The 14,684-nt window shown below is 55.7% G+C and overlaps 1 protein-coding gene across 5 annotated transcripts in view; it reads right to left on the minus strand.

Moving 5' to 3' along the window:
- CDH23 (cadherin related 23) overlaps positions 1–14,684 on the minus strand; it is an 86,745-nt gene that overhangs the window by 29,944 nt on the left and 42,117 nt on the right. For 3 of the 5 annotated variants that reach the window (XR_012326601.1, XM_033841625.2, XM_073793508.1), the window contains exons 6-13: positions 11,391–11,612; positions 10,979–11,098; positions 10,141–10,321; positions 4,776–4,909; positions 4,018–4,227; positions 3,356–3,463; positions 1,854–1,956; positions 446–571 (exon numbers count right to left, since the gene is read on the minus strand). Coding sequence is in view for 4 of the 5 variants with exons in the window: in XM_033841625.2 (XP_033697516.2) it covers positions 446–571; positions 1,854–1,956; positions 3,356–3,463; positions 4,018–4,227; positions 4,776–4,909; positions 10,141–10,321; positions 10,979–11,098; positions 11,391–11,612 (1,204 nt within the window). In the remaining variant the exon portion in view is untranslated. Of the gene's footprint in view, positions 1–445; positions 572–1,853; positions 1,957–3,355; positions 3,464–4,017; positions 4,228–4,775; positions 4,910–5,006; positions 9,263–10,140; positions 10,322–10,978; positions 11,099–11,390; positions 11,613–14,684 lie in introns of those variants that run through there. The other 2 variants (XM_073793509.1, XM_073793510.1) reach the window with 2 other exon arrangements.

Consider the following 14,684-nt stretch of genomic DNA (forward strand, 5'->3'; position numbering starts at 1 on the left):
GACCCAGGCTGGAGGATTGACCCGCTCTGTTGAGAGAGGTGCTAGTATACCCCTCCTTGTCACCTGTCACTCAGTCGGCCAGGACCAGACTGATGTAACACAGTCTCTGTCTGGGGAGCTTTGGGTCTGGTTTGAGGACAGACCGTTGGCTTCCTCTGGCAGACGAGGAGCCCCATTCTCCGGGCTGGGGAAGGGGAGATGGGGGAGTGGGTTTGGGGATGCTCTCTGCCGAGCCTGAGAGCTTATGCACCAGCAGGTCCCTTCTGTTGACCCCAAGTGTCTTCCTGGTTCCTCCTACCCGGCCCCCGGGTGGCCTAACCCAGCTTCAAGATGGGGATTGTGAGGAATGGGGTCTCTATGGAGACCCTAGATCTAGCAGTGGGGTCACCCTAGCAGGAGCACCCAGAGCCAGGACGGGAGAGCTGGGGTGGCGCAGAGGCCTCACCGGTGCTGTTGTCAATATCAAAGAGCCCGCTCTGGGCACCCAGCAGCTGGTAGGTCACCACGGCGTAGACATCCAGGTCTGCGTCCAGGGCCAGGATGGGCCCATTGAGCACCGTCAGCGGGGTCCCTGGGCCGGGGGAGATGGGTCACTGCAGGGCCGACCCGGCCCCCTGCCCGCCTCTCCCCCTCCCCCCCCAGTCCCGGTGAGCCATGGCTGACGATGGATGAGAGGGAGGGAGGGAGGTGAAGTGGACGGGGTGGGAGACCCTGGGCCGGGCTGCGGCAGCCTTGGCAGACTGACGCAGACGCCTGGGGAGCGGCCTCAAAGCCCTGCTGGGGAGAAAACACAACAGTGGTGAACAAGCCCCTCCGGCCCGCCCGGAGCACGCCTGCCTTCCCAGCAGCCTTTGAGGCTGGCCACTCCGAGGGAGGGTCTGGGGGCTCCCTGATGTCCCCTCACTACGTGGGGGCCCTGGCTAGGTATGCACCCTCAGCCCAGCCTGTCCACGCATGTGTGTCCACAATGCTCTAACAGCTGTCCGACTATACATGGCTAGGAACCCATGTGTGTGTGCAGGACTCCGTGTTCACACGGCCACGAGCACTCACGCTGTAGCACTTGCAGGCCTGGGAGTCCCCAGGTTGTGCACTTGTCTGCCTCTGCAGGTGGGCATATTTGCACACGGAGTGCACTGTGCGGGCACCCATGTGCCTGTGTGTGTATGCCTTACGTGGACGTGCACTGCACACATGTGAGCACATGCACAGGCAGTTTCAAATTCCTTCAGCGGAGACACCCAGCCAGAGACAAGGAGTATCTCAGCTCATCCCTTTCCGACTTAGAATCCAAGCTGCGGGGGAGGCTGGAGGAGGAGTGAGGGGCTCCCCCGGGAGACAGCGAAGGGGAGATTCTGTCCCTTGGAAGGGAGGTGAGGCTGGTCAGCGCATGCGTGTGGGGAAAGGGCCACACTGACCTATGAGGGGCCCCGGCCCCCCACCCGTGATTACAGATGCTCCCTGAGCTTTCAGAAGCCTCTAGGGGGCCCTATGCTCCTGGAGTGGAGGGAGCAGGGAGGAGTAGGCTTATTCCCCTCCTGGGTAGTCCTTACACCTTAACTCCCCTCGAGGAGGGGCAGTGGGGCTGTTCTCAGACAGCCTTGGAGACCAATGACCACATCCAACCTGACCTGTGGCCTCTTTGGTGGCCCCTAAGAGGCCTGGCAGCCCTGGCCCACCAGCCCTTCGGAGCTGTGCCTCTTTCTCCCCTCCACACCCTTCTGCACTTGCCAGGTCTGTGTTCAGCCAGGCCTCAGCTGGGCCTCCACCAGGCACAAGGGAGGTCCTCAGGCATCTGGGGCCCAGGGGGTGCCTGGAAGCAGCAGGAGTCCCCAGGTGGGCCCAGCACCTACCAGCAGGAGAATTCTCCATCACCTCCGCCAGGTAGGTGCTCTCAGTAAAGATGGGGTGGTTGTCGTTCTCATCCGCAAGGAAGATCAGCAGAAAGTCAAAATCCTGTGGGAGGCATGACGGCGGGGGGACAGCTTGTGGGCCACGTTCTAGCAAAGCGCTCCAGTGGGAGAAGGACTTGGAAGGAGGGCGGGGGTCAAAGCAGAGAGGTAGATGATAGAAAAGCCCCCGCCACGGGTCCGGAGACCTGTGGTTCAAGCCTCTGCTCTGCTAGCAGCTCACAGGGTGGTCTTGGGCAAATCTTTCCCTCTATCTGAGCCCCAGTTTTCCAATCTGACAAACGGGAATGTTAAGTCCCTCGCAGAGATGTTGTGAAGTTCACAGGGGAAGGGAGGTGGACGGTACTCAATCATGCTCCATCTCGTGGTAAGGAAGGACTGTAGCCAGGAAGATGAGTCTTAGCTTCCAGACCCTCCTGGCTCGCCTGGTGCCCTGGTCAGAGTTCATCCAAACTTCCACTCAGTGCTGCACTTCATCCCTTTCAAAAACCACAGTTATCCTATCTCTTAGAACCTCCCAGTGCCCCGGATGCTTCTCCACTGCAGAGGTGGGGGACCCAAGGCCCAGAGAGGGGCTGGCTATTCACAGCCGCGTGGTAAGTTGGCAGCAGAGTGGCAACCAGCCTCCAAGCTTCCGGGTTCCCACCACCCAATGCTGCTGCTTTCCAGGATGACCCAGGCCCTCCTAAAGGACAGGCAGAGGCGGGGGAGTGACAGAGGGAGAGAAAAGAAGGAGGGAGGACGTGAGAGAAGGAAGGAAGGCGAGGAGCACGGGATGAGAGACGCCAGCGGCCTGCACCTCCAGCCCGAAGTCTCCTCGGCCTGTACAGATGCAGAAACTGAGGCCCGGAAAGGGCTGAGCCATACAACTGGTCAGAAGCAGAGCTGAGATGAGCCAGACCTAGGCTCATCTCATGGGCTGGGAAGAGGGCTGATTCCTACCCCCAAATGGACTGTTTGCTTTGCAATACCCACTTCCTCTTAGTAAAGAGAGCCAACCTTTTGGCTTTTGAGGGAAAAGCCACCTGGAAAACGCAACCCTTTCAGAACCCCAGAGTACGTGCTTGTGTACGTGTGTCCCCCCGACTGCCACCCCTGACACTGCTGTCGTGTGTGCCCAAGTATCTGTGGTTTGGGGAGAAGAGACGATAGCTGGTATTTACTGAGCGTTTGCCATATGCCAGGCACTGTGCCGAGGACTTGACAGACATTGGCTCCTTCAAGTCCTCTCCACGATCCTGGGGTAGGTATGTCTCCATTTGGCAGAAGAGAAAGCGGAGGCTGGGAGACAACAACTTGCGAAAGCCACACACCCACTGACAGGCAGAAGTGGGATTTGAACCCAGCCCTCGCTTACGCCAAAACCTGTGCCTCTCACCCGCGGGCCGTGCCGCCTGGGTACAGCCAGCACCGGCCCTGCTCCCCACGGCGCCCTCCAGCCTTACCCTCCTGGCTATGCGCGGATTCTCTGGGTTGTCCTTCACGGAAATGGTCAGCTTGTATTCTGGGATCCGCTCGCGGTCCAGGGGCCGGTTCACAGTGACGATCCCTGTCTGGGATGCAGAGGCTGGTGAGCTGAGCAATGACCTGTCCCCTACTTTGGGCTCTGGCCCACGGAGGCCCAACTGCTCCGCCTGTAGGAATGGCCATGAACGATCTCCCTCAATCACCAAAGATACGGTCTAGAAGGACCACAATGGACCAGCAGGGCCTTGCCAGAGCAAGAGCGACCCACCAATGCCCAGGTCGTGCTGCCTGAAAGGGACGGTCCCTCTGAGGACCCCACGGCGACAGCAGCCGGTAACACTCCAAGAGGTCGAGCGAGGACTTCTTGTGCATCTTGGTACAAACCAAGTGGTACCGAAGCTCTGGTCCCATCCCTGCACACGACAAGCCTTGGGGTGACAGGGACCCCAGAAGTGGCTCCCCTAGGAATCCTAGATTCCATGCTTCCCACAGAGACCCCACATCCCAGTGGAGGGTAGAGACTTGAGGAGGAAGTGGAACCAACAGAAGCCCAGACAGCAGAGTAGAAAAGCCCCTGGGGCAGGGTCCTGTTTTTTAGGAAAAATCCTGGGGGCTTCCCTGGGGTCAGAGCCAGCCCTACCGTGGCGTTGATGGAGAAGGCCCGCTCTCGGTTGCCCGCGGTGATGTTGAAGGTGAGGAGGGCGTTGCACCCGCTGTCAGCGTCGCTGGCCAGGATACGGGTGACGAAGCTGGAGACGGGGATGTTCTCGCTGATGGTGATGTTCATGGGTAGGTTCAGCAGCACGGGGTCGTTGTCGTTGATGTCCAGCACCCGGATCCCCACCAGCATCTGGGGCACGTCAGGGAAGAGGAGGAAGTGAAGGAGAAGGACCAGGAGAAAAGGGGGCGCGGGGGAGATGGAGGAGAGAGGGGAGGCAGAGAACGGGATGGTGGACATGGCGGCCGAGGAAGAGGCAAGGAGGCAGGTGGAGCGGGACAGCAAAGCGGTGGTAACGGAGGAAGGAAAGGTGCAGCTCGTCGTGGGCAAGAAAGAGGAAGCCCAAGAAAATGATAACAAAAAAGGCAAGAGGATGAAAACGAGGGTAAGAGGGAAGGAGGAAAAATAGAGGCAGAGGCGGGCTGGAAATGGCAGTGACAGGTGCAGAGGCCTGGCTGACAGCACAGCCTCCCCAGGGAGGCTGCCAGGCGCCAGGTCCAGCCTCCACGGGTGAGCCTCACGAGGCACTTGCAGGTCTGGTAGGGGCCCTGAGGCCTGCACTGGCTTTAGAGCAGCCTGAGGTTGCTATGGGCACGAAGGCGGCAGCGTTTATAGGAGTCTCTATGGAGAGTTCAGGGGGCAGGGAGGTGAAGCCGGTGGAATGGGGCCCCCAGACTCACCGTGGAGCTGAGCGGGGGAACCCCCCTGTCTCGAGCACAGATGGTCAGGTTGTAGAAGGCAATGGTCTCCCGGTCCAGCTCCACATCCTTCCGGACCCGCAGCACCCCTTCCACGGGAGAGATCAGAAACTCCCCTGGTGTCACCCAGGAGAAGCCAGGGTCAGCTGAGGATGGCCAAGAGTAGTGGAGAGCCCAGGCCTTCCCCTGCTTCCTCTACTGAGCCTTACTCACCAGGGTCAGGGGCAGCTGGGGCGTGGGCCTTCCAGCACCCCTGGCTTCAGACCCTCGTGGGACCTGCCGAGGGCTGGGAAGTGCAGGAGGCAGGAGAACAGATAACTCCTAGGGGTACAAGCGGGCAGGGGCCCACTCATGCCCTGCTGGGCCTGAGATGCCAGGCCAGGGACCCACCTTGGGTAGGACGGTTATGTCGAAAAAGTGAGGGCTCCCTTTCTACACAAGCACTCTCTTTGTCACCACTATTGATCTGAAATCAATTAACGAAGGTGTCGGAAGCTTTGTCAGGTGCGATCCTTTCCAGATACCACATCTTGTAAAACAGCATATTGGGGAAGGGCAAAACTAACCCCAAAGGGACTCCTTGCTAGTGGTGAGGCACCGGGGCAGGACGGAGCGGGAGGGATTAGGGACAGGGAAGCCCCCAACTGCCCTCCATTCAGCCCTGAATGGAGCCACATGGAGCGCAGCCAGGGCTCTCCCAGGCCTATGGCCATCCCTTGGCACCTAGGTGGACCTGATTTCCTTTCTTTGAGGTTGCTGAGGACCCTCAGCTGGCCCTTTGGCTTCAATCCTTGTCTTGGCCTGGCTGAGGGGCCAGACGTCTGAGGATGTCTAGAGCAAGAACCTCAGATTCTCAGGCTCTGAACTGGAGGAGACCTCAGAGACCATCCCGTGTCCTTTGGAAAACGAAACGGGAGAGAAGGGTGATGACTTGTTAGAACCCCCATAGCAAGTAAACAGTAGAACCCAGACTCGAACCTAGGGCTCTGCATCTCAGCTCACTACATCCATGGGACTTACCACTCAGAGCTGACCAGGGTGGGAGGGGTAAGAACAGGTAGGGGTGGAGGAGAAGAGCAGAGGGGCAGGATGACAGGGGCGCCAGTGGGGTCCCAGTTGGACAGGAGTGCTCAGGGGGCTGAGGAAAGTGAGGGAGGATGAACGAGGGAGGAGGGGAGAGTGTGAGGAAGAGGGGGTCACCTCTCTGCGCTCCCCCAGGAACTGGGAACAGTGAGAAAGTTACTTCCTTCACTTTCCCTTTCGGCATCTGGGGGAAAAGGCTTAGAGTGGGGCAATGACTCGCTCAGAGACACACAGCACGCAAGGGTGCAGCAAGGACAGAGGCCCGAGCTCCCCAACAATTTTCTCTGCCTGCTTCTACCTACCTCACAACTCCCTGCCTCCAGCTCCTACGGCTCTGATTTACCGAAACAGCCCCTCCGCGGCCCACCTGCAGCTGGGATTCCCCACCAGCCCTTCCGCTCCCAGCAGTCCTATGGGCTACACCCTGCTTAGAGGGGCGGAAGCCACTTGAAGCAGGATTTCCTGAAGCTGATCATCCAAGGTCTCCAAAGAACAGGGGATTCCCTTTCTAGGGGTTTCCCAGCCCTGTCTCAGCCCCTGGCCACGTGCGAGCAGATGGCCAGCTGCCTTCTCTCCAAAGCGAACCACCCCATTGATGGAAGGGAAGAGGTTCCGAAGGCAGCCTGCCTGAGCAGGCCTGAGGTGCTGGGGGCTGGGCCCAGGCTAGACCCCCACAAGGTCAGCTCAGTGGGGGAGGTAGGCAGGTCAAAGGCCCCCAGACAGCAAAATGCCCTCCTCAGCAGCTTGCCCCGGGGCCTGAACCCCCCAACACTCCACTCCTTCTGGAGATAGAGGGTCAAAAGCAGAGGCTTCCCATCAGTCATATCCCGGTCTGCAATGCTGACTTCGCTCTATGTGCCCTTGGGCATGTGATTAAATCTCGCCTTGATGTTCTCATTTGAAAAATGGGCTAATAAAGAGGTACCACAGCAGGGTTGTGCTGCTACTGGACAAGCCCCAGTTCACCTCGTGTACGCTGGACCCACGGCAGCTCTTTGTATCATTAGGGGCATCCTGAAAGGGAGCCCAGGCAGCCCTGTGAAGGAGCTGGGGGCTTACATGGAAGATGAGGATGTAAGAAAGGGGTCCAATGAGTGGACCTGACCAGAAAGGGCCGCTGGAGGTTCTGAGAAGGCCAGGATAGAGGGGGGAGAGGCGCAAGTGACATGGCCTGTTTCGCAACCGTTCTTTTTTTTTTTTTTTTTTGGCCGCGTTGGGTCTTCACTGCTGTGCGCGGGCTTTCTCTAGTTGTGTTGAGCGGGAGCTACTCTTCGTTGCGGTGCGCGGGCTTCTCATTGCAGTGGCCTCTCTTGTTGTGCAGCACGGGCTCTAGGCATGCAGGCTTCAGTAGTTGTGGCATGTGAGCTCTAGAGCACAGGCTCAGTAGTTGTGGCTCACGGGCCTAGCCACTCTGCAGCGTGTGGGATCTTCCCGGACCGGGGCTCGAACCCGTGTCCCCTGCATTGGCAGGCGGATTCCTAACCACTGCGCCACCAGGGAAGTCCTCCCAACTGCTCTTCGACCACGTGCCTCCTCGCAGCTTAGTGGGCCTTATAAGAGCCCAGGCAGCCCTGATGTCTTCCCACCAGCAGGAGCCCCCTCCAGGCTCAGGCTGCAGTGGGAAGGTGGGAAGGTGACCTTGAAGCCGGGTGGCTTGGAGTACATCCTTTCACCCGTGGTGTTGCTCAACTGGCTTTCCAGGAAAACAGCCCTGATTTATAGTGTTTGTCAGTTTTTCAAATTACCAACATGGTGTCAGACAACCCGGAGGTGAGGAGAGAGGTGGGGAGTGGATGTCGCGACCTGTGCGAGCCGCCGCAGCACAGCACTAGGTCACCCACCTCACCCCGCCCAGCCTCTGCTTATCTCCTCTGGAGCGGGGGCAGTTCTTGGTGATCCCCAAGTTACCTTTGGGCTGTGAATGTCTACTCTTCCTTTCCAGCGGGAGGGAGCCCCAGGCCGGGTCAGCCTGGGGAAACTCCTGACCCCTCTCACTGCCCCAGGGGCCTGCCTCTCTGCCTGCCCCTGTGAGGCCGCAAGTCCCTAGGCTGGCCCCGATCCTGTGTGCACTTAACCTGGCAGGTTCTGCTCAGGACAGCAAAGGCCCGTGGCAGGGAGCAGTCTGCAGTCTGCTGGGCATGAGTGTGAGCCCCGCACCCTGGAGGCGGGTGCAGAGAGGGTCCCTTCCTGGGAGGGGCTCAGCTGCCCACCCAGCAGCCACCTGTCAAGCAGACTTTGGCATCCTACCGAACAGGAGCAGGGCTCCCGTGACATGAGACAACCGCTGGGCGTGTGTGTGACAAGAGCACAGGAGAAAGGCAGAGCAGGAAGGCACAGTGCTTGGCCAGGGAAAGGACTTTTGGGACATGAGAGGGTGACATGTCAGAACAGAGTGGCCCACCGCAAGCTCTGGACAGCAGGGGCTCCACGTCGGGCCCTACAGAAGTGGGTTTGTGTTTGTAGCCTCTTAATTGAAAATTCATCCCAGGTTCTATAGCCTCTCCTCTGCCTGCTGTGTCAGTGCACTCCTCTCACCTCATGCCTTTAAATATCTCTGGGGTGGCTACTCCCAAATACATCTCTCCACTGCAGACCTCTCTCCTGAACTCCTGGCTTGTATATCCAAGGCCTATCTGACATCTCAAACCTAACCTCACCCTCCTCCCCATCGCCCCACCTTTCCTGCTCCTGCTGCAGTCTTCCCATCTGCTAACAGCATGGCTGCTCAGGCCAAAACCTTGGTGTCATCCTTGACTTTAGGTTACATCTCACATCCAATCAGTCAGCATGTCCTATTGGCCGTCTATGAAATATACCAGAACTCTCACGATCTCCAGCGCCGCTTCCCTGGTCCCAGCTACACCATCTCTAGCCCCAGTGACTGCAACAGGCTCCTACCAGCCATTCCCTAACCTCTATGGTCTGGTCTGAGCTCAGGAAATGGAGTGCTCCTGTTGAAATCTAAGTCAAATCACATCCCTCCTGTGCTCAAAGCTCTCCTATGGTTCCCATGTTACTCGGAGAAAAAGCCAAGTCCTCATAATGGCCTACAAGACCCAACATCTGTCTCTATTACCTCTCTGATCTCATCTCTTCTTACTCTTCCCCTTGCCTGGCTTCATGCCAGCCACTGGGCCGCTTTGCTCCTCTGTGAACAAGCCAGGCACACTCCAACCTCAGGGCCTTTGCACTTGCTGCTCCCTCTATCTGTCATGCTCTTCCGTGGATGTCCACATGACCCATTCCTCACCTCCTTCAGGTCTTTGCTCAAATGTCACCTCCTTGCACAGGTCTTCCTTGAGCAGTCTTTCTAAAACTGCAGGCTTCACCCTGGCATTCCCCATCTCCTGGCTTTATATTTCTCCGTAGCGCTTAGCACCTCCCAATAGACTAAGTCGTCTGCTTAACCAGTTATGTTCATGGCCTGTATCTTCCAACTGGAACATATGTTCTATAAGGGCAGGGATTTGTATCTGTTTTTTACCATTCTGTATCCTCAGCGCCTGGAATGTGGTCAGCAAATGCTCAATACATACTTATTGAGTGCTCAATTAAAATCAGGATGTTTCACAAAGATTTGGATTTCCAGCATTTCTTTTAAAAATGGGAAGGGCTCCCCCGCCCCAACCCCGGGGCCTGCATTTCAACCTGACCACAATCGGCAAGAGCGGAGCTGTGGCTGCTGCAGCCCCCGCCACTCCCTCTTCTCTTGCCCAGACCTTTTCTCCCATGTGTGCTCCCTGCATGGCCCCAGCAGGCCTTGAGTTTGGGATTCCTACTCTACAAAAGTGAGTAAATACTGTCCTGAGAAATTGCTCTGGCCAGGCAAGCCCTGCTCTTCAACTGAGGAGAACAGTCGGGCTAGTTGTGAAGGCTATTAAGGGATGATGAGATGTGCAGAAGAATCTGGGTGCTCCCTGCATGTGTGCATTTGGGGGGTCCTGAAGGTCTGGGGCAAGGATGCTCGTCTTTCCTCTTGCCTGGAGCCTTTTCTCTGGGTATGACACAGGGGTGTTTTCTATCTCAAAGGAGTCTGTGACCTTCCAAGGCTACCAGCCTCTGCTCCCAGATTTCAGAGTGTTCTCACCATATTCCTGGGAGAAGATTACTTTCATCATCTTATGGGTGGGGAAACTGAGGCCCCATCGCACAATGGTGGGGCTAATTGCCTTGAGACCTCCTTTTTCATCCTGCTCCTGAGTGGGGTCGGGGAGAGGCCCGCTGGGTCATGCCACCCCCATCACCCAGCTCAGGCCCCACTCACCCAGAGGGTCTCCGTCCACGATGCTGTACTCCACCTGCCCATTGGGGCCCGAGTCCCGGTCATGGGCCAGGAAGGTCCACACTCTGGGTCCTGGTTGGCCCTCGGTGACATCAAATGGTCCCTCGTAGTCTCTGGGGAAGGTGGGCACATTGTCGTTGATGTCATTCACGTTCACAAGCACCTGAGATGATGAGCGAACTTAGTCAGGACCGCACCCCAGCCAGCCCTGTTCATCTGTAAACTGGATCTGATAATCCTGCCTCATAGGATGATGGAAGAATCATACTGGTTAACGGATGTGGGAGGGCTTTTTAAGCTATTCATGTGGATAAGCTATTGTTATTGTCAAAGTCTCTCTATGGGCATAATAATAATTATTAATAATAATGCTATGAACTTCTGTTTATTGCTGTACTATGGTCATCGTTTTTCTGGTTTCGTTTGCTCCTCCCACACCCTGAAACAGTTTTTTATTATCCCCCCTTTACAGAGGAGGAAAGTGAAGCTCAGGGAGGTTAAGTGACTTGCCCAGAGTCACACAGTTAGGAAGTAGAACATCAGGGACATGAACCCCTGTCGGTCTGACTGGAGTTTGTGCCCTTCCCGTGAAGGGGAGGAAGGCAGGTGTCATCATCTATCTGATAGCTGCAGCCACGCAGAGAGGTTCAGTAACCTCCTCAAAGTCACACTGCAAGTTTGGGTGAGTTGCTGAGACCAGGACAGGGCTCGTGGATTTAGGCGTTTCTCCTGGAAACCCCGCTTCCCCACAGGACCTTTCTGTGACCTGTCCTACCCCACCCCCAAGTTGGGGCTCTGTCCCATCTACCCACCCACCCACCGTGGTGGTAGAGGTGAGGCGATGGGACAAGATGGGACACTGGTCCGTGGCGGTGACGATCAGGGTGTAGCGGCCATGGCTGATCTCGTAGTCCAGCTCCTTGGCAGCATAGATGACTCCCTGCAGGATAAGTAGAGGGGACGAGGGTGGATCAATAGATGGTGGGTCTGGGGCATCCTCTGACCACCCCAGGAGGGAGGTTGGCCCTAACATCCTGGCCATGACAGGGAGTCCCTGTTGTCCTCTAAACCAGGCCCCACCCGACCTTTTCATCCTCCCGTACTGGCTGCCCCCCCAGTTTCCTCCCGGACTCCATCTTTGCTCTGCTCCCACCCCCATGATGTCACTGAGCTCCCCTCCAATCCCTTTGGCCAGCTGACCCTCTTCCTGGACCCCGCCACCAGCCACTGACCGTGTGCCTGTCGATGTGAAAGGTGTCGATGATGTTGCCGGCAACGATGGCATAGGTAACTGTGCCGTTGGGCCCCTCATCCGGGTCTAGTGCCTGGACGGTGACGAGGCTGGCATTGATTGTGTCCGGGCCCTCATCCAGTAAGATCTCGTAGTGGGGCTGCTGGAACGTGGGCGCGTTATCGTTCTCGTCCACGATGGTCACATACACGTGGGTGGTGGCCTATGGAGAAGAGCACGATCGGGTTCCTTGGTCAGCTGGCTAGAGGGTTTGAGGTGGAGCCAGCTGGATGCATTCCTAGGCTGCACTTACTCAGCGTGATCCAACATGGTGAGGGAAAGGGGGACGGATGAGAGCGAGGGAAGTCCCAGGCTGACAGAGGAAGTCCCAGAGGCTCTGTCAAAAGCCAAGCTAGGCAACTGCTTAGGTCCAGGATGGCACTCGCACCACCACTCTTACCGTCCGTGACATCACTAACCGATCACGGCACTGCTGAGGCCGGACGCAACCTCAGGATCCTGGTTAGCACGTTGCTCTAGTGATTACAATTGGCATATGAGATGAACTCCAGTAACTGCCTCCAGCCCATAGCTTTTTAAAAAATTTTATTTATTTTTTATACAGCAGGTTCTTATTAGTCATCCATTTTATACATATTAGTATATATATGTCAATCCCAATCTCCCAATTCATCACACCACCACCCTCCGCGACTTTCCCCCCTTGGTGTCCATACGTTTGTTCTCTACATCTGTGTCTCTATTTCTGTCCTGCATCTGTACCATTTTTCTAGGTTCCACATATATGCGTTAATATACGATATATTTTTTTCTCCTTCTGACTTACTTCATTCTGTACGACAGTCTCTAGATCCATCCACGTCTCTACAAATGGCCCAATTTCGTTCTCCAGCCCATAGCTTTGACTGGACCAGGGCCTTACTGACCCTGGGCCTCCTTCCAGATCACAAAAGGCAAGAATGTGATGTACTCAGCCCACCCGTTTAAACTTCACCCATTGTCCATGTAACTGGAAGCAATGCCTATTTTCAGCATTTTTGAGAGGAAGGACATGGGGTTTGGGGCTACTACACGTGCAGAATTTGTTGAGCTGTGAAAAATAAAGCTCATAGCGCATGACTTCACTGCAAGGACAATTTCACTCCATATTCTCCTGTGATTGGCCATTTTTGGCTGATGCTTGGTCCAATCAGACCACAGGTAATATTCAGCCAATCGAAACTCAGCAAGCAGCACTCAAGAACCATTGAGAAATGGTTGATGTGGCACTTCCCAGGCAGAGGAGATAAGTGGAAGGAAGAAATTAGCCATGTGCTGGTATTCTGTGTCCCTCGGCTGCCCTCCTCTCTTCTCTGCTTCTCCACCTGGGAGGATGTCCTCTGTGGACGGCCTCACCTGGGCTCCCTTGCCATCTGGCTTCCAGATGGTTTGGCCAATGCGAGGTCCCGGCAGAAGACAGGAGGAGAGGTGGGGGGGGGCATTTCTCCCTCACTCCCTCCTTTCCTCACTGCAGTTCTGCCAGAGGCTGTGTTTCTCCTGCTGGGTGGCCCCTCTTTCACGCCTCTGGCCCTCACTGGGCTCCAGTCACGCCCTCTTCTTGTCCTTCTGCACCCGTGGGTGGTAATGGCTTCCTGCAGTTTTTAGTCTACGGGTGCTTCACCAGCCCTCTGTAAACAGTCCCTCCATTAAACTTTCTTCAGTTGAGCCCTTTCTGAGTGTGCCTCTGTTTCCTGCCAGGACCCTGACTGATACAAACTGTAATTAGTGACTAATATAAAATAATCAGGTTATAACAACTTCAAAAACATCTGGGTAGAAAGAATGTGACCAGGCCATTGCCAAGGGCAGGGAACAGAAAGCAGGTGGTGCAAAAAGCTGGATGTAGACAACTTGTGTGCACCTTTTCTGGGGTCTGGCTGGCTCTGGAACCACCTGTGGAAGGATGGACAGATGGACAGAAGACTGTCACTGCCCCTGCGGAGGGTATGAGTGCCCTGAGCTGCAGCTCTAGATCTTGGCAGGGGGAGGGTGGGGGGCGGGGCATGCTAGGTGGTTGCTGGAACTGCTTCCAAAGCAGGTAGGCCTGACAGCCTTGAGATGGGGCTCTGTAACCTTGGACATGTCACAGAGGTCCTTTCTGGACCTTTTCTGTCTGTTAGTAAGGGACTTGACTTTTCTTTAACATCCCTTCTGGCTCAGACATTCCGAGGATCTGGTCTGCCATCATCAGTCTGAATCCCTCCTCCATCAGGGAGGTATTCCTCTGGGTCTTAGAGTCTCAATGAATCTTCATAAAAATAACAATCACACAGAGAGGGAAAATGCATTCGCTTTACGTTGCCCAAACTTCCCCACCGGGGTGGAGAGGGAACCTGCACTGAGTTGGGGAAGAACCTGAAGCTTTTGTCTCAAGAATGAAATACCTGTGAAATCCCTCCTGTTATCTCTGAAAGCTCATATAGATTTTGCAATCTTTTCCATAACGTGTTTGCATTAGTTTCCATTAAAAATGGTGGTAGAGGGCTTCCCTGGTGGCACAGTTGTTGAGAGTCCGCCTGCCGATGCAGGGGACGCGGGTTCGTGCCCCGGTCCGGGAAGATCCCACATGCCGCGGAGCGGCTGGGCCCGTAAACCATGGCCACTGAGCCTGCGTGTCCGGAGCCTGTGTTCCGCAACGGGAGAGGCCACAGCAGTAAGAGGCCCGCGTACAGTAAAAAAAAAAAAAAAAAAAAAAAAATGGTGGTAGAGGCCCCAAATATTTGAGTAAAGATGACTGTCAAGGAAGGCCACCGCGTTCATCTTGTGGCTCTGCACACAGCTCTGATCTCCAGTAGGTCTGTGTCTTTATTCCTGTCTTACCCCTAGGTTCTTCATGACATTTTCTTTTCTTAAATTCCATATGTATGTGTTAGCATCCAGTATTTGTCTTTCTCTTTCTGACTTACTTCACTCTGTATGACAGACTAGATCTACTGGAGAACGGACTTGAGGATATGGGGAGGGGGAAGGGTGAGCTGTGACAAAGCGAGAGAGAGGCATGGACGTATATACACTACCAAACGTAAGGTAGATAGCTAGTGGGAAGCAGCCGCATGGCACAGGGACATCGGCTCGGTGCTTTGTGACCGCCTGGAGGGGTGGGAGGGAGATGCAAGAGGGAAGAGCTATGGGAACATATGTATATGTATAACTGATTCACTTTGTTATAAAGCAGAAACTAACACACCATTGTAAAGCAATTATACCCCAATAAAGATGTTAAAAATATATATAT

This window comes from Tursiops truncatus, chromosome 16 (genome assembly GCF_011762595.2).
Source record: "Tursiops truncatus isolate mTurTru1 chromosome 16, mTurTru1.mat.Y, whole genome shotgun sequence".
Taxonomy (NCBI): domain Eukaryota; kingdom Metazoa; phylum Chordata; class Mammalia; order Artiodactyla; family Delphinidae; genus Tursiops; species Tursiops truncatus.